The sequence below is a fragment of the Pleurodeles waltl genome, chromosome 3_2, assembly GCF_031143425.1.
Source record: "Pleurodeles waltl isolate 20211129_DDA chromosome 3_2, aPleWal1.hap1.20221129, whole genome shotgun sequence".
In the NCBI taxonomy this organism is placed as follows: Eukaryota; Metazoa; Chordata; class Amphibia; order Caudata; family Salamandridae; genus Pleurodeles; species Pleurodeles waltl.
In genome coordinates this window covers 183,034,282-183,057,338 of record NC_090441.1, presented here as the reverse complement: position 1 = coordinate 183,057,338, position 23,057 = coordinate 183,034,282, and the positions used below count along the sequence as shown (strand labels likewise).

The 23,057-nt window shown below is 47.8% G+C and overlaps 1 protein-coding gene across 2 annotated transcripts in view; it reads right to left on the bottom strand.

Annotated features, from left to right (window-relative positions):
• The window catches only part of LOC138286661 (astacin-like metalloendopeptidase), a 518,669-nt gene that overhangs the window by 140,680 nt on the left and 354,932 nt on the right, over positions 1-23,057 (bottom strand). For both annotated transcript variants that reach the window (XM_069227126.1, XM_069227127.1), the window contains one exon: positions 22,598-22,716. In XM_069227126.1, the coding sequence (XP_069083227.1) occupies positions 22,598-22,716 (119 nt within the window). The remainder of the gene's footprint in view (positions 1-22,597; positions 22,717-23,057) is intronic.

Sequence of the window (23,057 nt, the reverse complement as noted above, 5' to 3'; positions counted from 1 at the left end):
ATACTATGTAGACTATATGTACGCACAAACCAGCTTTATACTAAGATGCAGGCGCTTAGAATAATGCTAACAAGTATTCGTAGCAATCTACTAGCGAAGTGTCAAAATAAATAATTCTTGTTTCGCATGCATCGCGCTCAGCTAAGGGGTGGAGTGATCAGTATAGGAAAAGGTGCGGACGACATTGTGACCCGAAGGGTTAATTCGCTTGAACAGTGTAGATCTGCGTGATGCCTGCTGAAGCCAGAGCAACGTGGAAAACATTTGTGATGTTCGCTTTCAAGCTTGTTTTTTTTCTTTTGACATTCCGTGTATAAACTTATTCGCAGCTGCATGTGTGAGAAACAGGTTGTGAAGGAGATTCGGTCTCAACCTTGAGAACGAGACCACAGTAAAAGATGGAATGAAAACAATGGTCAGGGAATGGCAAGACAGCCAAGAGACATGTGTTGATAACATAGCTAGAAAATACTGGAAGGGGGTAGAATCCAAGCTTCGAGTTATTTAAGCACTGAAGTGTGGGTGAGGGATTTGAAGCTCTCAGATGGAGTTGTGAAAGCTGCCATGGCCCAGTGCTGCCTCCCTGTTTTGCTGACCGTGATGCTTGAGGGGGAGAGAGGTCCAAGCAGGCGGTAGAGGGCTTCCCAGCATTTCGTGGACTAAGTTAAGTTCCACACAGGGATGAAAGGCCTTTGTCTCTCTGCTCTATTATTACGATTGATTATTTATGCTTGCACTGTGTTTATAACCTGAAGTATTCAGCTCATTTATATTTTGCTTTCTAAACAATGTAGTGTGAGCCTGCAGCAGTAACTGAAGCATGTATTTTGGTGTGTAGTAAATCAAAGTTTATCTGAAGTATTCAGCTTGTTTATATTTTGCTTCCTGAACATCTAGTGTGAGCCTGTTGCAGTAATTGAAACATGGATTTTGGTGTGCAGTAAATCAAAGCTTATCTGAAGTATTCAACTAATTTATATTTTGCTTCCTGAACATCGTAGTGTGATGCATTTTGGTATACAGTTAATCCAAACTTATATCTGTCAATGAACTTTTTGCTTATATATATTCATAGATGCTCTTTGTAGTGTACTTATATATAAATAGATGCTTTTCATTGCTATTCTTATTCTACTATTATTAATGTGCTAAATGCCTACATTTACCTGAAATTCTAATAGAGCTAAATTGTATTTATAATTGGCGTGTGGTCCATCATTGAGCGTCCTTATTGACATATACCGAACAGGTGTCAACCAGTCACCTGGATAAGACAACCTCCATATTACAATTAAAATACTTTAGGGCTCTGTTAACATTTTTCCTGAGTAAGATTTCCTTTAAGGAAATACCTTATGCAAACTAGGTGCATACAACAGGTTATACCCCTATCAAATTGTGTTAGCTGTGGTTTGAATAAACAATCCTATAAGATTAAGAGCTAATCTAAGCAAATGTAGTGTAATTGTTAAGCTTAGGCTACAAAAGTGCTTTAAAATCTTTTCTTCCTTCATAAATATTTCACAATTACCAATTTACAATTGGTGTGTACTCCAGCGCACATCCAAATGTGTGGCTGCGGGGCAGGGGGTTATTAATTTGGATTAAGTGATCAAAGTGCCTTCTCTCCATGCAAATATAAAAGTGCTGGAGGGAGCTTGCATGGGATAGAGTTTTGTTAGCCAAATTTGTAAAGTGTGCTTTATTGTCGAAATTATTGGAAAAGTTTTGTCCTAAACACAGATATTTCTTTACTGTACCGGTTTCTTTGGAGGACTATTGGGGTCCAATCAAATAGGATTATCTCATCAGCATACACAAGGGTGTACAGCTGTCCAGTCCTAGTTTAGGGGAGAAGTTATTTTCACCCAAAAATTGCCATGGAATATCTGAAAGATAAAGTAACAATACCAATGGTGCCAGAACGCAACCTTGCTTCAGTCCATTTTGAGTACATTTGTGATAAGAAAGACATATAGGGGGTCATTACAACCCTGGCGGATGGTGTAAAAGGTGGGGTAATACCGCAAACAGGCCGGCGGAAAAAAAAGGGAATTACGACCCTGGCGGTAACCGCCAACAAAGACAGCCACTTTAACACATCGCCCGCCACGGTGGTACAGACAAACAGCGTGGCGGTCACCGCCAACAGACAGGCGGGAGACAAAGTACCGCCCATACTATTACAACACACCAATCCGCCACCTTTTCCGGGGCGGATTCACCGTGGATAAAAACACGGCGGAAACAGCCTTTGCTATGGGAAAACGCTCACCTCAACACACTCCACGAGGAACGATGACTCCATGGAGCCGGAACTCCAAATACTACCTGCCCTTGTCTTTCTGCTCCTGTACGAACAAAAGCGACGTAGGCGCAGAACATACCGGTGAGTACTGCATCTACGACATGGGGGAGGCAAAAGTTAGGGGGACACCCACCAAACCCCCCCACCCCCACCCCCACCCTCGCATATTACAACATACACACCAATGCAGTCACAAAAAGAACAGTAACAACCCACAATCCCCCCGGAAGAATGCAAGGACAAAGCGAGATCCGTTCAAACATTGTAATGTGCCAATATTCATGTCATATAAAAATATACTGAATCATATCTCGAAATCTGTCATATTTATATATACAATACAAGAAGTAGTGCAGATATGTACACAACAATGTCCGTGCACCAACAGTCCAAAAATGCATGGGCGAGGCCCACAATAGATACCTGACCAAAATCCGAGAGAACACTGCTGGGGCATCAGATTGAAACACTACAGGCACCTCAGGGGGAAGGGAAGGGGGGGCACCTCAGCCACATGACTGCAAAGCCAGATCCACGACGGGGCTCCATGCCCATTGATGTATCCTGGGGAGTGCAAAGCCACAGTCTCTCAAGTCTCTACAGTGGGTGGGTTGCCCACTGTGCCATCCTGGGGAGTGCAAAGCCACAGTCTCTCAAGTCTCTACAGTGGGTGGGTTGCCCACTGTGCCATCCTGGGGAGTGCAAAGCCACATTCTCTCAAGTCTCTACAGTGGGTGGGTTGACCACTGTGCCATCCTGGGGAGTGCAAAGCCACAGTCTCTCAAGTATTTACAGTGGGTGGGTTGCCCACTGGACCATCCTGGGGAGTGCAAAGCCACATTGACGCAAGTAGATGCAGGTCTCAACTGGTACTGGGTGGGACTGGTGGCCAGACTGGATGAGTCTCCCCGTGAAAGTTCCTGTCCTGTCACTGTCCCAGCTGCACATGGGAGAAGGATGCCTGATGTGGCAGCATATTCATACCCACACGGTGTTTGCCCTGATCAGCAGTCTTCACCATGGCGGTCTTGGCCTTGTTCAGCGGTGCTTTGCCATGGCTGGCTATGGACTGCTCAGCGGTGCTTTGCCATGGCGGTCTTGGCCTTGTTCAGCGGTGCTTTGCCATGGCTGGCTATGGACTGTTCAGTGTTCTTCACCATGGCGGTCTTGGCCTTGTTCAGCAGTGCTTTGCCATGGCTGGCTATGGACTGTTCAGCGGTGCTTTGCCATGGCGGTCTTGGCCTTGTTCAGCGGTGCTTTGCCATGGCTGGCTATGGACTGTTCAGCGGTCTTCACCATGGCGGTCTTGGCCTTGTTCAGCGGTGCTTTGCCATGGCTGGCTATGGACTGTTCAGCGGTGTTTTGCCATGGCGGTCTTGGCCTTGTTCAGCGGTGCTTTGCCATGGCTGGCTATGGACTGTTCAGCGGTCTTCACCATGGCGGTCTTGGCCTTGTTCAGCGGTGCTTTGCCATGGCTGGCTATGGACTGTTCAGCGGTAGCATGAGATGGCGGTTCAGATACTGACATTGGTGTGTGGCATGACGAACTCCACACTGGATATTGGTATGTGGCATGACGAACTCCACACTGGACATTGGGGTGTGGCATGACGAACTCCACACTGGACATTGGGGTGTGGCATGACGAACTCCACACTGGACATTGGGGTGTGGCATGACGTTCCATCATCGCCCAGCGGGGCTGTGGGATCCTGGTCCCTCCTGGGCACTGACTCCGGCGGTGGTCTCCTGACCAGTAACGATACTCTGTCCCTCCTGGGCACTGACTCTGGCGGTGGTCTCCTGACCAGTAACGATACTCGGGCCCTCCTGGGCACTGACTCTGGCGGTGGTCTCCTGACCAGTAACGATGGTGCTGGCGGTTGTGTCTGGACTGCCGGAAATGATGGCGCACTTCTCCGCCGTGACACTCACAACAGGCTGGGCAGACTTCCTCGGAACCTTCCCCACCGTCTTTGGAGTTACAGCTGACTCACCAATCGCCTTGGATCCCATTTCACTTGTTGTCCCACCAGGGACTTGACACGGTCCCGTCGTCCACTCTCCAATTTCGGTGCCTTTACAGGGGGTGGGCTGACAGTGCCTTGGCTCCGGGTCCTACTGCCTGCCCTGGTGGACGGTGCACTCCAAAAACCTGGAACACGCACCACTGGTACTGGAGGCTTTTTGGCTGAGGCGCTACGACGGGACTGATGAACTGGAGGGGGATGGGGTGGGGGCAAACAGGTGAATTTGACAGAGGGACAGTTTCTGACGGACACTGGGATGGGTAGTTAGAGGGGGTCTGGGAGTGGAGGTAGAGGAGGTGGTTGTAGGAGGTGTCCCTTTAGGTGTTTTGGGTGCAGGTACTGGAGGCTGTCGTGAGGTGGATGAATGTTGGGTGAGTGATTGCCGGCGTTTGTGTACTTTGGGAGGGGGCGTCACAGACACACTGGGAGAGGACACAGGGGACGTGTAAATGGCAGTGGAGGTGGTGAGTGGAGGTGAGCGGCTTGTGGTGCTGGGTGTCCTGGTGCGAGTCCTAGTGCCTGTAGATGTGGTGCATGCAGGTGTGTGTGTAGACGAGACTGGGAGGGAGGAGGGAGAAGAGGAGGAGGGGGACACAGTGGAGACAGTGGATGTTGCTGTGTCTGTATGGGTGTGATGCTTGTGTGAGTGCCTGTGGTGTGTGTGGTGCCTATGTTTGCTTGAGCTACTTGTGTGTGTTGACTTGTGTGCCTGCTGGTCTTTAGGTGTGCTTGGGATGGGCTGTGGTACAGGGGATTGGGTCTGGGTGGAGGAGGTTGGAGGGGGGAGGCTGGACACAGGGACAATGGCTGCCATCAGTGCTGAAGCCAGAGATTGCAGGGTTCGCTGAAGGACAGCCTGACCAGAATGAATGCCTTCCAGGAATGCATTACCGTGTTTCAACTCTCGTTCTACACCCTGGATGGCATTCACAATGGTAGACTGCCCAACAGTGAGTGACCTGAGGAGGTCAATGGCCTCCTCACTGAGGGCAGCAGGGGTGACTGGGGCAGGGCCTGAGGTGCCTGGGGCGAAGGTGATGCCCACCCTCCTGGGTGAGCGGGCACAGGACACACGCTGAGGGGCTGCTGGGAGGGCGGTGCTGGTAGGGGAGGTGGCGGCTGTACCTGTAGAAGTGGGGCGCACAGATGGTGCCGCCACCACAGGTGAGCTCCCATCGGCGGACGAGTCCGTGTCGCTGGATGGTGATCTGGTGGCCGACGTGAAGCTCCCCTCGCCCTCCGTCCCACTGGTGAATTCAGAGTTGTGGTGTGGCCCTCTATGGCCATGTGGGATGCAGCTCCCTCGTGCTCCGGTGCCACTGTACCTCCGCCTGTTGATGCTGATGTACAAAAGGACAGGGAGAGCAGGAAAAGGGGGGAGACAGAAGAAAGAGAGTTTTAGTGCATGGCATACCGCTAACGTTGGCGGACAAGACAGACGCAGCAGCCCCATGCATTACGCCGTGCTCCTGACCTCTGCACATGCTATTTCTGGGAAATAGCCTACATGGCAATGGTAGTAATCTGCCCACATGGATGGCAAAGGGGCAACTATACATCAACTTCCCTCTGTTTTGAGCTGGGGTAGAGATGCCACATGGCCTACATAACGGAGGGGCCTTGCCTACCTATCTCGCCCTGGCCTAGGGACACCCACAACCCACCACCCCCACCCAGACACCTCCACTGCACGCAAAGTCCATATGATGAGGTAGTACTCACCCCCTTGTGTCTGCTGTGATGTCCTTAAGCACCCATCCAACTCCGGGTAGGCCACCGCCAGGATCCGGAACATCAGGGGGGTCATGGTGCGACGGGCACCCCTCCCACGTTGGGAGGCCATCCCCAGCTGAGCCTCCGCCGTCTTCTTGCTGCAGCGGCGAATGTCCTCCCATCTCTTACGGCAGTGGGTGCCCCGTCTCTGGTGGGGCCCCAGGGTCCGGACTTCCTTGGCGATGGCACGCCAAATGTCCCACTTCTGGTGGGCGCTGACCTACATGACACGCACAAGGAAAGAGGACAGTCATTACCTACTGCACCGTCGTTGTGATTGGCCCCCTCCCAACTCTATCCCTGTGGCCCATTCATCCCCATGCATAACTGTTCTATGTACTCTGCCCCCTTCCCTCATCCACCCAGCCCTCTCCACCCAAGCCTAGCCCATACAACGTGCTCCCTGTGTACTAACCTGTTGGTCTGGAGGACCGTAGAGTAGCGTGTACTGGGGGAGGACCCCATCCACAAGTTTCTCCAACTCCTGTGCAGTGAAGGCAGGGGCCCTTTCCCCAGACGCAGCAGCCATTGTCGCTTCCAGACCGAGGTCACAGCAGCAGTAGCAGTGTAGGTCCTCTCCTGTCGAAGGTCAGGTATCTAGTGATTGAAGAAATAGAAAATGGTGGTGACGTCCGCGGCGGTGACATCCGCGGCGGTGCGCATCATCACCGGCGGCGCACCTGTTCATTGGCTCCTGGGACCCATAGGGTCCAAAGTTAACCAATGCAGCATTGCGCCGCGCTCTACGACCGCCTACCGCGACGGTGTCCAACGCCAGCGCAGTTACCCCACAATCCCATTGTCCCAGTTTAGAGGTCAGGCAGCCGCCATTTCAGGGGCCCACATGGCTTCAATTACTACTGCGTCACACATACCGAGGCCTACACTCAAAACCTTTCCCGGATGGGTTAATTGTCTGTTGTAGTCTTGTGTGTGACTGTGGGTACATACCTGGAGGAATGGTGACAGTTTCTTTGCTGTTGTCCTTCTTAGGCACGTCAGTTTGGACATATTGGAAGATGGCGGAAGCCGCCGGTGTACCGACCGCTGGTGGACCTGTTGACAATGGAAGAGCGACATGTCATCGTGACCTACCGGTTTGACCGTGCCACAATCCAGGAACTATGTACCCAGTTGGAGCCAGACCTGATGTTACCAATCCGCCATCCGACTGGAATCCCCCCTGACGTGCAGGTGCTGTCAGTGCTGCATTTCCTTGCAAGTGGGTCTTTTCAGACAACAGTGGCCATGGCATCAGGGATGTCCCAGCCTCTGTTTTCCAACGTCTTGTCCAGAGTGTTGTCTACCCTGCTGAAACACATAAGGAGATACATCATTTTCCCTGAGGTGGAGGATTTGCCTACAGTGAAAGGTGATTTCTATGCCCTTGGACATATCCCCAACGTCATAGGTGCCATTGAGGGGACCCATGTAGCTCTGGTCCCCCCCGCAGGAATGAACAGGTGTACAGGAACAGGAAGAGTTATCATTCTATGAATGTACAGATGGTCTGTTTGGCAGACCAGTACATCTCGCAGGTAAATGCTATGTTCCCTGGCTCTGTGCATGACGCCTACATCCTGCGGAATAGCAGCATCCCTGATATGATGGGTCAACTCTAGAGGCACCGTGTATGGCTATTGGGGGACTCTGGTTACCCCAACCTGTCCTGGCTATTGACCCCAGTGAGGAATCCCAGGACCAGGGCAGAGGAACGGTACAATGATGCCCATGGGCGGACTAGGAGGGTAATCGAACGCACCTTCGGCCTTCTTAAGGCCAGGTTCAGGTGCCTCCATATGACTGGTGGATCCCTATTCTACTCACCGAAGAAGGTGTGCGACATCATCATCGCCTGCTCCATGCTCCATAACTTGGCATTGCGACGCCAGGTGCCTTTTCTGCAGGAGGATGATCCAGATGACGGTGTTGTTGCAGCGGGGGAGCCTGTGGAGCCTGTGGACAGTGATGAGGAGGAAGCTGATGAAGATGAAAACGACAACAGGGAGTCAGTCATACAGCAATATTTTCAGTGAGACACAGGTGAGTACATTTTCATGTTTCACATATTATTAACTTTCACACGTCTACCTCTATCCTGTACCTACATTTCACTCCCTATTTGTTAACTGAGTTGTCCCCTTCCATTTCAGTTTCACTATTGTGGTAACCTACGTGTCAACAGCTTGCATCCTTGAAAGACTTGTGATGTGTGACATTGGTATGTTGGCATTCCAATGGGTAACCTTTTTTAACACTGTAATTGACAATACAAAGTTCACAATCATTGACTGACTCCAGTTTTATTAGTGTTTCAAGGGTGTTTATTTAAGTGCATAACAATGAAGGGGGGTTGTAAAATGGGGATAGGTGATGGTGGAGGAATGTCCATGGCAGAGTCCAGTCTATTAGTCTCACAGGTGCATTGCACATCTGGCCATTGGAAGTGGAGCTGGGGCAGTTCCTATTTGGAAAGGGTAACAAAGTGGGACAGTGGGAGGACGATCAGGGTGGTCTTATTTCCTGGTGGGGTCTTGCCATCTTGCTCTGTCCTGTTCCTGGATCTCAGGGCCCGCTTGCGTGGCGGTGGTCCGTCTGCAGGGGATGGGGTGCTGGTGTGTTGGTCCTGTGGCGATGCCTCCTGTCCACTAGCGCCGGCGGAGGTGGTGGGCATTTCATCATCGTGGCTAGTGTCAGGGGCCCCTGGGAGTGCCACGGTGTCCCTCAAGGTCTTTTGAATGTCCGTCAGCACCCCTACAATGGTGCCCAGGGCGGAGCCGATGGTCCTGAGCTCCTCCCCGAACCCCAAATACTGTTCCTCCTGCAGACGCAGGGTCTCCTGCAACTTGTCCAGTACCGTTGCCATCGTCTCCTGGGAGTGGTGGTATGCTCCCATGATGGAGGAGCGGGCCTCGTTGAGAGTAGGTTCCCTTGGCCTGTCGTCCCTCTGTCGCACAGCAGCCCTCCCAGTTCCCCTGTGTTCCTGTGCCTCTGTCCCCTGGACCGTGTGCCCACTACCATGCCCCCAAGTCCCTGTTGTTGTTGGGGTGGTGGGTTAGCCTGGGTGCCCTGTAGTGGTGGACACACCGCTGATTGACCTGTCCTGGGTAGGGAGGTTTGGGCCCGCTGGGTGGGTGCTGTGCTGGTGTTCCCAGAGGGTAGCAGTTTGGTGTTGGGCTGTGGCTGGGCAAGGGGAACCGACTGTCCTGAGGCCCACGATGGTCCGGGCTGGTCATCAAGATCCAGTGGGGCAGAGCTGCTGTCGTCACTGTGGGCCTCTTCTGGGGGTGGAGTGGTGTTGTCTGGACCCTCTGGTGTGGTGACGTTCCTTCGGGTTCCTGCGGGGGTATGAGTACATGATTATTGCATGTGTGTGTTTCATGATGTGCAATGTTTGGGTGTGCGTGTACCCCAGTGCAGGCATTCCTGTGTGGGGGCTTGTGTGGTGATAGTTGGGGGGTGTTGTGGGTCTGTGCAGTGGACATGCTTTAGTGATGGGTATCCATGCTTAGTTAGGTCATGCAGGTTTTGGGGTTGGGATGGGTGGTTGGTGTCATGGGTAGATAGGTGAGGATTTGGAGTGATAGGGGAGGGTGTGAGGGTGGGGGTGTGTGATAGCATGCAGGTAGGGTGGGGGATATGATAGTTGAAATTTGACTTACCAGTGTCCGTTCCTCCAACGACTCCTGCGAGGCCCTCAGGATGCATGATGGACAAGACTTGCTCCTCCCATGTTGTTAGTTGTGGGGGAGGAGGTGGGGGTCTGCCGCCAGTCCGCTGTACCGCGATGTTGTGCCTGGATACCGTGGAACGCACCTTCCCCCGTAGGTCGTTCCACCTCTTCCTGATGTCCTCCCTATTTCTTGGGTGCTGTCCAACAGCGTTGACCCAGTCGACTATTCTTTGCCATAGCTCCATCTTCCTGGCTATTGATATGTGCTGTACCTGTGAGCCAAATAGTTGTGGCTCTACCCGTAGGATTTCCTCGACCATGACCCTGAGCTCCTCCTCGGAGAAGTGGGGGTGTCTTTGGCGTGCCATGGGGTGGTGTGTGTGATGTGTGGGGTGGTGTATGTGTTGATGAGTGTAGTGGTATGTGGTGTTTTGTGCGTTGGTGTTGTGTGGGTGATGGTGTAGTGTGCCTCTGTGTGATGGGGTTCTCTATTCTGTGCTGTCTCTCTCTGGCCTTCTCTCAGAAATTGTGGTTGTAAGGGTTTGTGTGTGATGCGGGTGTGTGTTTTATATAGTATTGGGTGTGTGGGAGTGTTGTTTGTATGTGTATCAGGTGTGTGTATTTGGAATTGTCCAATGTGGCGGTGTTTTGGAGATGTGTGTGTATTTTGAGCGCGGCGATGCGTACCGCCAATGGAATACCGCGGTTGAAAGACCGCCGCGTGGATTCGTGGGTCGTAATAGCATGGGCGTGTTTCTGTTGGCGTGGAGGTGGAGGATTTGTTTCCACATGTTTATCGCTGACCCTTTGGTGTGGCGGTGTTGTGTGGGTGTCGGAATTTCGGCGGATTCCGAGATGTGTGCCATAATAGCTGTGGCGGTCTAACGCGGCCGCGGCGGTGTATTGGCAGTCTTCTGCACGGCGGTAAGCGCCTTATACCGCCAAGGTCGTAATGACCACCATAGTGCCCCTCACAATAAAATTACACACCAAGCTAATGAATAAAGAAAAACGATTAACCATAATAAACTGTTCGAGATGGCCAATGATGTAACCTTTAGCCACAGAGTAGGTCTGTCTACAATATCAAATGGAGTGGAAAAGTCAATAAAAGCTTAATACAGGAATTACTTATTTCTACTACATATTTGTCTAATAGGGTCTGTTATCTGTGACAAAATGTTTTGGTCTCAAGCCAGATTGTTCTAAGGAAATAATATTTGCTTCCTGAGCCCAGCTCACTAGATGGTCCAAAACACTCATGGCAAACATCTTTTTCACTTAATTTCATGTCTAGAGGTACAATAGCACTCATTTCTAGAAATTCTGAAGTTCACCACACAAAAAACAAAAGTAAAATAAATGGCCCAACAATTTGGTCTATATTGTAGGGTTATTTTCAGATCTTAACTACCAAATAAGCAAAGTGGGCACTGACATATGGGCTCCACTCCTTTTAGAGGCCCCAGCGATCAAAATAATATTGATTTGATCTTGAAAGAAAATTACAATCCAGCTTTTTAAATTGTTTCCAAAAGAAAGAAAAAAATAATCAACCCAAGAAAACAAAAACTTTACATTAAAGACTATAGAGAAAACATTGTATTAATGTAACATACCCATTAACAACTTGAAGTACATAAACCATAGACATCAGACTCACATAACAGTGTGTCTCTTAAACGCTCATCTTCTATTAGCTGTCGGTTTGTCAAAATAATTAGGTGCAGACAATGTACGTGTAATATTTAGTTTGGTGTAATAAAATTGGTTTATTGAAATTGTTGGTTGGTAGAATTAAAAACGTATTAGGAGATAATTTGTAAGGGGGCCCTAAATTTTTGACTGCCTAGGGGCCTCCACAGGGTTTAATCTGGCACTGGTTATTTATGATCACCAAAATCTGAATTTCACCTGGCCCCATCATTGTAAAAGCTCTAGCTTTTTAAGGCACCCGATTATTTGATCATGAGAAGTCACTGAAGAAAACACTGTAAAGTCTTATCCTTATTTGGTTTGTAAAGATTTTTAAACTTGAAGATATGCAGTCCATGTTTCTGCCAGTATCACATTAGCTGATGAGGCATTTTTCAAGCCAGAATTTAGGGCTACGATACACCAGAAAGACCGTCAATGTTTCTCAGGTGCCGCTTGATGAAAGGAAGCCGTTATTAGGCCTTGCTGCCTTCACATTTGTGTTTTATGCTGTTTTTTCCTTTTTCCTTAAGGAATTGTATTGCCTTTTTTGAGCCAAAGAAAAAATTACATATTATTTGCAAATGTTTTCTTTTTTTTTTTAATAATGACTTTCAACGGTATCCTCTGTTGTCCTTCTATTGAAGAAACTATTTTTATCCTTGTTTTTGATCTGTTTAACAAAGTAAGACATTAATAATTCATAATTAGGGATAGGATCATGCATGTATATGTCTTGGAAATCTGACTGAGAGAAGCAACATTTCAATAAACGTGAAGTGAAGTCTGCCGTTATGTGCTTGATTATTAACAATTCCAATACCCATTTCAATGACCGGTCCATGGTTTATTCCAGGGATATGTGCAGGATAGATTGAAGAAGAGCATGGTCTCTATAAGGCATATTAATTACATACAACTGCAAAATCAGATCAAATGCCACATATGATGTGAATATATAATTTTCAATAGAAGAGCAGAAAGCCCATATCACATAGGCTTTATTGAAATGTTGGAAGCTTTATGGCCATTTAAAGCTACCACTCCAAGCAGCTTTCATTCTTCTGAAAACATTACACCACGTTTATTACTTTTGCTGTTTTTTAAAAATAAAGCCTTATTGATGTTCCAGTTGTCCTCAAGCTCCGGAAGCTAATAGATACTGAGCGTTAGAGATCTTTGCTTTGAAATTGTCCTACATTTAGTAACCAAGAGACCTTCTCTTTATCTTGTGTTTATTTATGAATGCAAATATAGCATTAAGAGTGGATTGTTTTGGGAGACCAGGGGTACATAAACGTTGAAAAGTAGAAAAGAACAAGTTACTTACCTTTGGTAATGCCTTGTCTGGTAGAGACAATATCTAGTTTCAGATTCCTTACCATAGAATTTCCCCAAGACATCAACCTGATCCAGACAATTTTCTGAACAGTTCCCCTATGAGCCATTAGGTGGTGTCAATTGGCTCCACATCCGTCATCGTCCACGCTGAAGATGATGTCGCTGGTCCTACATAGGCGCCATCCCTGCGCGCTGACGTCAGTTTCTTTTCATGACTTTCCACGCCAAAAGCGCACAGCCATGAAGAACACTGACTACTCGTGCATCAAAACTAAGACCCTGAAAGGGAGTCCCTGTCCCTAGAAATCAGTTCACAGAGTGGGGAGAAATGGTGGGCCAGTAAGGAATATGCAACTAGATATTGGGGGTCATTCAACGACCGCGGAAGCACCGCCAACAGGCTGGCGGTGCTTCCATGGGCATTCTGACGGTCAGAAACGGGAAACCGGCGGTGTCCCGCCGTTTTCCCGCCGGTTTCCCGCCGGTTTCCCGCTACCCCAGGGAATCCTCCACGGCGGCGCTGCTTGCAGCGCCGCCATGGGGATTCCGACCCCCTTACTGTCATCCTGTTCATGGCGGTTTTCACCGCCAGGAACAGCATGGCGGTAACGGGTGTCGTGGGGCCCCTGGGGGCCCTTGCAGTGCCCATGCCAATGGCATGGGCACTGCAGAGGCCCCCTAACAGGGCCCCACATTGATTTTCAGTGTCTGCCAAGCAGACACTGAAAATCGCGACGGGTGCCACTGCACCCGTCGCACGCCTTCAACTCCGCCGGCTCCATTCGGAGCCGGCTTCCTCGTTGAAGGCGCTTTCCCGCTTAGCCGGCGGGCGGCCTTCTGGCGGTCGCCCGCCAGCCCAGCGGGAAAGCCAGAATGGCCGCCGCGGTCATTTGACCGCGGTGCGGTCATTCGGCGGCTCCCGCCGGGCGTGCGGTTACCGCCGCCGGCGGGAGTCGGAATGACCCCCATTGTCTCTACCAGATAAGATGTTATCTAAGGTAAGTAACTTGTTCATCTGATAGCGACATCTAGTTGCAGATTCCTTAACTTAGAATAGATTCCCAAGCAATGCCATCTCCAGAGACGAGTCTACAAACTAAGATCACACTAGAAAGTCCAGCAAGACCAAACAGGCAATGTACCTGTCCCTCTTGACCTGACTGTCCAGGCAGTAGGGTTTGGAAAATGTGTGCAGAGATGCCCACGTTGCCGCCGGATAGATGTCAAGGAATGGAACTGTGCATGCCAAAGCAGTGGTTGTAACTGTAGCTCTGGTAGAATGAGCACACAAACCTTCAGAAGGTTGCTTCTTGGCCAGTGCGTAGAATATTTGAATGCAGAGTACGACCCATCTGAAGATAGTCCATTCCTGCACTGCATGACCTTTCTCTGCACCCTCAAAACAAATGGTTAATCATCCACCTGGAACTCTTTTGCACGATCACAGTAGAACGCCAACAATCTTTTTGGGTCCAGGTGGTGGAGCCTTTCCTCTTCCTTAGAAGACTGTAGGAGTGCGTAAAAAGTAGACAAGGTGATGGATTGGCCTACATGAAAGGGCGCAGGAACTTTTATAAAAAAGGAAGCCCTAGTGCGAAGCACCACTTTGTCAGGATAGATAGAAAGGTGGAATGGCTTACATGACAATGCCTGCAGCCCACTTACACTGCGGGCTGTTGTAATGGCCACAAGGAAGGCTATTTAAAAAGTGAGAAGCTTGAGAAGACAATTGTAGAGAGACTTAAAAGAAGCACTCATTTGGAATGCCAGAACCAAATTCAAATCCCATTGGGGCATAATGAATGGGAATGGAAGAAACATATGAGTAAGAACTTTGATGGACCTGTTAACAATATTTAAACAAAGAAAGTTGATCAGGCAACTTACAAAATGCAAAAATAGCAGATAAATAACCCTTGAGATTGCCCAGAGCAGAGTCCTGCTGGGCCAGAGAAAGGATAAGGGGCAGAAAGGGGGTCAATGCACTTGTCTGTGCACCATGCTACCAATTTCTTCCAACAACAGGTATATACCGTTTGGATGAAGGGACACTTGGCTGCCAAGATGACATTAAAGATTTTGGATGGAAGGTCGAAAGCTGTCAACTGTTGCCACTCAATCTCTACTCAAGAAGGTGGTGACTGGACAGGATCGGGTGGAGAACCCTCCCCTGCTGCTGCAACAGAAGATCCTCCTACAGGGGCAATCTGATTGGAGGATCAATGGCCATGCTAAGTAGGTCAGGATATCAGACTCTCCATGCCCAGTCCGGAGCCACAATGATTACATGGGCCCGGTTGTTCTTGATCTTCTTGCGAACTCTGGGCAAAAGTGGTATGGGTGGAAACGCATACAGGAGGCCTCAGTTCCACTCAAAATGAAAATCATTTAAGAGTGATTGCAGCCTTGGAAACTCCAACGCGTAATACTACTGACACTGCACATTCTCTGCAGAGGCAAACAGTTCTAACCAAGGCTCTCCCCACTGCTGGAAGAGACTTTGCATCACTTCCAGATGGAGATGCCATTCATGATCGACTAAGTGTTGTCGACTGAGTTTGTCTGCGCTGGCGTTCAGAGAGCCTGCCAGATGTTGAACCACCAAGGAGATGCCCTGTTGTTCCAGCCATGTCCACGTGGCAGAGGGTCCACGACTCCACCCGCCATGCTTGTTGCAGTACCACATGGCGATGGTGTTGTCAGTGAACACCTGCTCCACCTTCCCCGTGAGAGAGGGAAGAAGTGCTTTAATACTAGTTTAAGTGCACAGAGTTCCAACAGACTGATGTGGAGTCTGGACTCTGCCGAAGACCAGATGCCTATGATTTCAACCTCTCCCAGATGTGCCCCAGCCCAGGAGCATCTGTCACTAATATTAAATCCGGTTGGGGAAGAGAGAGGGATCTGCCTCTGACCCACACCACTACAGATCTTGCACAGTTCCCTCTGAGATCTGGACCATGTCAGAGAGAATCTCCTGATTCTGCGCCCACTGGAACTTCAGACAACACTGCAGAGCCCGCAAATGCCACTAGCAGGATGCAGGAGGCCATGAGGCCCAGCAGCCTCAGAGTCATTCTCACAAAATCCAGGATAGACACTGAAACATCAGTGTCATAGCCTGAATATCCTGGACTCGCCGCTCGTGAGGATTAGCCTGAAACTGCACTGTACTTAGAAGAACTCTGATGAAAGGGAGCGTATGAGAGGAAGTCAGGTGTGACTTTGACAAGTTTATAGTGAACCCCAGCGAATGCAGGATATCTGCCATAGTTGACGACAGTCTGCCCACAACCAATTGTCTAGAGAGGGGAAGACTGGAACGCCTGATCAGTGCAGATGAGCTGTGACCATCGGCGTCACCTTGGTGAACTTTTGAGGGGCGCTGGTAAGGCTAATGGGGAGCACGGTGAACTGAAAGTGCTTGTGGCCGACCGTGAAGCACAAGTAATATTTGTGGACAGGCAGGACGGGAATATGGAAGTAAGCGTCCTGCAAGTCCAACGCTGCCATCCAGTCTCCTGGGTCCAGGGCAGATAGAACCTGAGCCAGAGTGAGCATTTTGAACTTCCCTTCTTGAGGAAGAGATTGAGGGTCCAAAGGTCTAAAATAGGGCAGAGTCCCTTGACCTTTTTGGCACTAGAAAGTAGCGGGAATACCAACCACAATGTACTCCTGGCAGAGGGACCCTCACTATGGCTCCCTTGGCTAAGAGAGCCATGACCTTCTGTAGGAAGCTGGCCTGCTGTGTGATGGGTACTTATAGTACTTACACCTTATACCAGGTCCAGGTATTCCCTCTCAGTAAAGTGTAGGTACCTAGGTAAGTAAATTGTGTAGAGAGGAGCTGGGAGTACTAGGAAACCACACCGGTAAGTAATGCAGTACCCCCAGTGACCAGGAATGCAGGAGTAAAACACTGGATTTCCCCAGAACCACCCCAAAGGGTGAAAAGAAGAAAAAGAAGACACCCAGAACAATTTGCAAGAAATCAGCAATGGATTGCCGAAGATGGAAACCTGTGGAGAGAGGGGACCAAGTCCAGAAGTGTCTGTGGAGTCCAGAGGGAGTAGGAGATACTACCCACCCAGAGGTACCTTTTGGAGTTGGTCAACGAAGAAGGAAGACAGGTCAGCACTGCAGCACAGAAGCTGGAGAAGAGTTCCTGATGTGTGCAAAAGGTGGCCCAGGCTGGATATTGCAGATAGGTGTCGGTGAAGGGTTTCCACCAACAAGCCTTGGCTAAGGCAAATTCACAGTTGGAAGAAAAGAGGTGCTGCGGTAGACCAGCAAAGGCCAAGGAGGACTCTACTCAGGAAGGGGAGTCACAGGGGACCCTCCACATCGCAGATGGCCCACAGGAACAGAGCCAGCACCCATAGGTGTCTCACAGGACAAGGACACAAAAGTTGATGAAGCAGCCCATGCAGCACAACAGAAGTTGCTCCCACGTTGCTGGTGGACCACTCAGAGTCCCAGGAGTTGCAGGAGGGAGTGCTGGGGGCTGGAGCTACAAGTTGCCTGAAGTTCCTCTTGGAAGTGAAGCACACAAGTCTTGGCAGCTGCAAAGGACATGGTGCCTAGGGGTGCTGTCTTGTGTGGAGTGGAAAGGAATTACCACCACCAAAGTGCAACAGCTGGTTGAAAGGATTAAGGGGAACCCGCTGGACCACCACCGTGATGCAGGACCCAGGCCTCTCAGGATGAGGTGAGATCCACGCAGCCGGTCATTGTTGCAGCCAGGTACCTGTGGATACATGGGAGTGATGCCTTCACCCCAAGGGAGATTCCTTCTTCTTGTGCAGGCTAAAGAGTTGCAGCCTTCTGAGGATGCATGGCCATGGAAATTTTACAAAGCTGGCAGGAATTCTGAATAAAATATTGCAGAAGAGTTTTCCTCTTGGATCTGCAGCTTGTAGGTTCCTGGAGGATCCAGTCCCCTTTCCGGAGGCCAGACGTTGAAGCAGAGGTTGCAGAGGAACCTTGCTGGAATTTTGCAAGCCTAATCTGAGGACCCACCCCAGAGGAGGACCCTATATAGCCCAAAGAGGAGCTTGGTCACCTAACCAGGTAACTACCTATCAGAGGGTGCCTCAGACATCACTTGCCTGGCCTGGCCCCTCAGATGCTCCCAGAGTTCCCTGCTAACCTTGGAAACAGTTCAAGTGATAGGAATAAATCCCATATAGGGGCTAATCGCCCAGAAGGTATGAAATTGAAATATGTACGTTTGGAAAAATTAAGAAAACAAGAATTGTCTCGGTGGTGGGACGCAAGTGTTTTTGAGTAAATACATTGCAGATAAAAAAGTACCACGAGGTTTGAGAGTAGTCATATTTCCCTCCTTCGATGATCTCTCGCCGAAACATATGTTAGATTGGGAGCAATTACTCTTTGAAGCATCCAAAGGAATGATGACCATTCTAGTACAACATGCAGAGGAAAAGAGTTAAAGTCTATTGAGGGAATTAAAGAGCTTGAAACTGAGATCTTAGCCCTCAATCTACCTGTTGGATAAACATCAACTTTACATTAAAAACAAAAAGTTGTCAAAAATACAGAGGGACAACAGGGACTATGAAAATGATAGAGTCTATACTTTTGCAAAACGATTTGATGATTTTGACAATAAAGTACATGTCACCAATATACAGGGGCAGGCAGTGACAACAACTAATGGCTCAGATTTCTCTATTACATCGGAGGAATCTGATACAACGAGTATATCAAGTGAAAATGCAAGTAGAATATCTAATGAAGATCAGGTGGCTTCCACTAGTTTTTTACGGGAGGCAAAAAGATACAGATTAGGCAACAAAAGGAATTTTCACAACCAGCCACGTCCCAAAGAAGAGAACCCGTAGAGGAAAAAGGAGAGGGAGACAACAAGGGACAAACAGGCTCAGGTGTGCAAACCAGGGCAGCCAGGAACAAAATAAAAAACAACTGGCTCTAACAGAATTGTTGACAGTTATTGACAATCATGATTGCAATGACATCTCTATTGTGAATCTATCTGACTGTATATTGACTGATGAACAAATAAAAGTATTACGTAAAGGATTAGGTTTCTGTGTGTCCAGTTTTTGCAATATGACACAAATACATATAGATTTGTTCAAATTTTTACAACAACTCAAACTCAAACAATATTTTGCAGACAAAACTGGCATACAGACTACAGATATATCTCACACTACTGTCAGTTCCTATTCCATAAGAGATATTATTGATATTGAACTTTTACTAACTTTGGACAACATGAATCAAGATATTTTCAATAGAAAGAAACTATTAGAAGATCTCAAAGTTGCACAAGATTTGACACTAAATAGTGGCCTCAAGCCAAAGTCTTTGTTCATTCCCAGTCTACCAAGTAACAACGTGATAGACACCTTTGGCAAAATGGTCAAAGAGGATCTATATGGATTGGAAAATCAAATTAAGAAAGGTCAATGTCACAAATCACATAATCTCACTCTTAAACAAAAATCAGCTTTAAAAGAACTTAGCGATAATCAAAACAAAGTTATCAAAGAGGCGGATAAAGGAGGCAATATTGTTATCCTTAATAGATCAGATTATGTTAAGGAAATAGACAGACAGCTTATGGATAGTGTTGCATATACTAAATTACAGACCAATTCCTTACAAAGGATCATAATAAACTTAGAAAGATGGTTACGAGTGTGGCGGGAAGAGGGTTTGATTTCCGATTCGGAATTCAAATACATATTTAACCCACACCCCACATCACCATGTATTTACATCTTACTGAAACTACATAAAAGTAGAAAGTCACCTCCCGGTAGACCCATCATATCAGGAATAGGGGCACCTACTGAAAGAATTTCCGAATTAATCGATAGTTACTTGCAACCTGTTGTTAAGAATATACCCTCGTATCTACAAGATACAAAAGATGTTCTTGCAAAATTAGAGGATATAGGGCCAGATGTAGCAAAATTGCAAATTGCGACTTGCAATATGCGAGTCCTTCCGAGTCGCAATTTGCAATGCAGAACGGTGTCTCAGACACCGTCTGCGAGTCGGTATGGGGTTGCAAAGACCCACCTCATTAATATTAATGAGGTGGGTCGCAAATTGCGGCCCCATACCGACTATGGGCACTCGCAAACATGGAGGCATGCTGTAGTCAGCAGACCTCCATGTTCGTGACTGCTTTTAAATAAAGCAGTTTTTTTTTTTTTAAGTGTAGCCCGTTTTCCTTAAAGGAAAACGAGCTGCACTTAAAAAAAAATCAGAAACCTTTAGTTTCGGTATTTTTTCAGGGCAGGTAGTGGTCCCTTGGACCACTACCTACCCTGAAAAAATTATTTGTGGTCCATTCACAAAGGGGAAAGGGTCCCATGTCCAACTGTACACCAAGGGGGTCATTTTAACTCCCGCCGGCCGCGGTAACCGCGGTGCCGGCGGGAGCCGGCAGAATATCGCTTCGCGGTCAGAAGACCGCCGCGGTTATTCTGTGTTTCCCGCTGGGCGGGCGGGCGACCGCCAGAAGGCCGCCCGCCCGCCCAGCGGGAAACCCCTTTCCACGAGGATGCTGGCTCCGAATGGAGCCGGCGGAGTGGAAAGGGTGCGACGGGTGCAGTGCAGTTGCACCCGTCGCGAATTTCAGTGTCTGCTATGCAGACACTGAAATTCTCAGTGGGGCCCCCAGGGGCCCCACGACACCCCATACCACCATCCTGTTCCTGGCGGCCAAAGCCGCCAGGAACAGGATGGCGGTATGGGGGTCGGAATCCCCATGGCGGCGCAGCTTGGGATTCCCCAGGGCAGCGGAAAACCGGCGGTACACCGCCGGTTTTCCGTTTCTGACCGCGGCTGTACCGCCGCGGTCAGAATGCCCTTGGGAGCACCGCCAGCCTGTTGGCGGTGCTCGGGTCGGAATGACCGCCCAAGTTTCTTGCAGGCAGATATCACCGATTTTTGGGAGTTAGATCATTTATTTTCCTATTATGCCAAGTTCCAAGAAAGGATAGATATTTTTTTCTTGCTAAATAGGATGAAAGTTCCAAGCCGAAAATGTATTACTATTCAATGCCCCAGGAAGCCAGGCCCATGATATATCTTTATTCAGTTGTTGGTTATATTGCTGTTGTGCCTGTGTTTTTACTAAGCTTCTAGCTGTTCTCACTTCTACTTTCACTGACCAGGTCAGATTGTGGAGGTGCAACAGTTGGTCCAGAAAAAACAGGAGCTTTCTATGCTTGATGGAGTTGCAACTTCACATCTCCAAACAAGGGCAATTTGTGAATCTTTTATTGGATGTATATCATATCCGTTCTTCCTAAAGAAATATGAGTTTGGAAGGATAGACCAAAACTCCTCTCTTGCATATGTCACATTATTCTTATTGGGGAATAATACCATTGTCATTTCAGATGAGGAAATTGATTATAAGGTTGAAAACTTAGGATGTTATATCATTTAGCAGTGCTACTTCCACCTCAAATAGAGAGCTAAATTCTATTGTAGTACTAGCTGGAGATGGGTTTGTGTGTTCTGAAGGAGAGTTCTTCTTTCTCAGCAAAATCTTAGAATTTCCTACTTCTGCTGAGCCCAATCATCTGAAAGTTAACCACAAGACAAATGAGAAAATATCTTCCTCCGGTTTCAGTAACGCCAAAATTTAATTTCTGCCCCAACTCTATTTGTGGGGAAACGTGAAATTGGTTAGTGACAACTATATTTGCTTACTTTCACCCCTCCATATTTGGGAGATAGTATTTGAACCCTAATCACTAAATCTTATTTGTCTCCTGTTTTTATTTGACAGTTTCCTCTTTTGTTAATCTATTATGCTTCCTTGCTTCCTTTGCTTTTGCCTTGATAGAGGATGTGAATTCTTTACTTTCTAATTTTTGGTGGTCCTCCTATATTTGATTATTGAGGTAGTACCATTTTTGGAAACCTAGACTCTTTTTACCCCCAAACACTCCAGCTGAAGAGCACAGCGCTTGAGCTAGGAGTGCCTTAAAAATAAATGATATGCTCTCCTTAGGTCGTTAATTGGCTTGCTGTTAATTGTGTTATTTGTTTTGCTTTTTCAAAATGATTTTATGGATATGCGCTAAAAAGGGAGCCAATAGTTTAGATTTTCAGTCTGTATGTTTATTGCTTTGAACATGTTGATTTGTTTTGCTACTTTGCCTTTTTATTGTTTGGAAGGTGTCTTGTGTATGGGGTGATTTTATTGCTGGCAAATCCAGCTATGCTATTTGCAGCTTTGCTGTTTTCAAATGGCTCCAATGTGGCATCTACTTTGATATCTGTTATGAATGAGTGCATCTGTATTAGTACTCAGTTGTTTCTATCTTGAATTCTTTAAATACCAGGTTGTGTTGCTGTGGGGGAATGGTGATGCCAGGAATGGGGTATAAGGGTAAGCTGTAGTAGTAAGCTGGTGAATATATTAAAACCTGAGTAGTCATTGATGAAGCTCCTGCCGTGGCATAGGTAACGTTCATAGAGTGAAGTAGTTTTGACCAAGTTGTCACCGTTCCCTGATTTGATACGGCTTAATTGATTCTACAATGTTCTGGGTAGCATTTATGCATGTTTAGTTATCAAAGTTAAAAACAGAAACGTTGCCACTTTGAACATTCCTAAGGGTTGCTGTAAAAAATAAATGTTGGAAGAGGACAAGGGCAGTCATTGTCATGTTGCAAAGCTATGTTTGTTGCAGCCCGTGAGCTGGGAACTCAGATACATTGACTGGTTAACTCTGGGATCTACAGCTCTTCTCATTCTCACCTTGAATCCCACAGGAGCGATGATTGTCCACGTACAATCTGTTGAGTCTGGGTAATTTTCAGGATAGCCTGGTGTGCTTACTATGCCACTGTTACTGGTGTAAGTGGCTCCACATCTCACTGAAATGAAGGAAATGCATATGAGAGAAGCAGGATAGATTATCTCTTTTATCACATGCACCCACCCTGTATGTCTGTTTCTGGAGGTTGAGGTACCTCACTAATGTTTTCTACATCTAGTGACAGTTCAAATCTCTGGAACATTGAGATTTATCAATTCTGATGGATACTTCTAAATGCAGATTCCTCACCTTGTGAATTTCCCTAGGTGCCATACTGGATCAGGACAACCATTTATTTAACCATTTATTTATTTAATTGTTATTAGCCTATCCGGCCTTAACAATAATCACACAATAGATATCAATCCCTCGAACTCAATAAAAATCACATTAAAATAA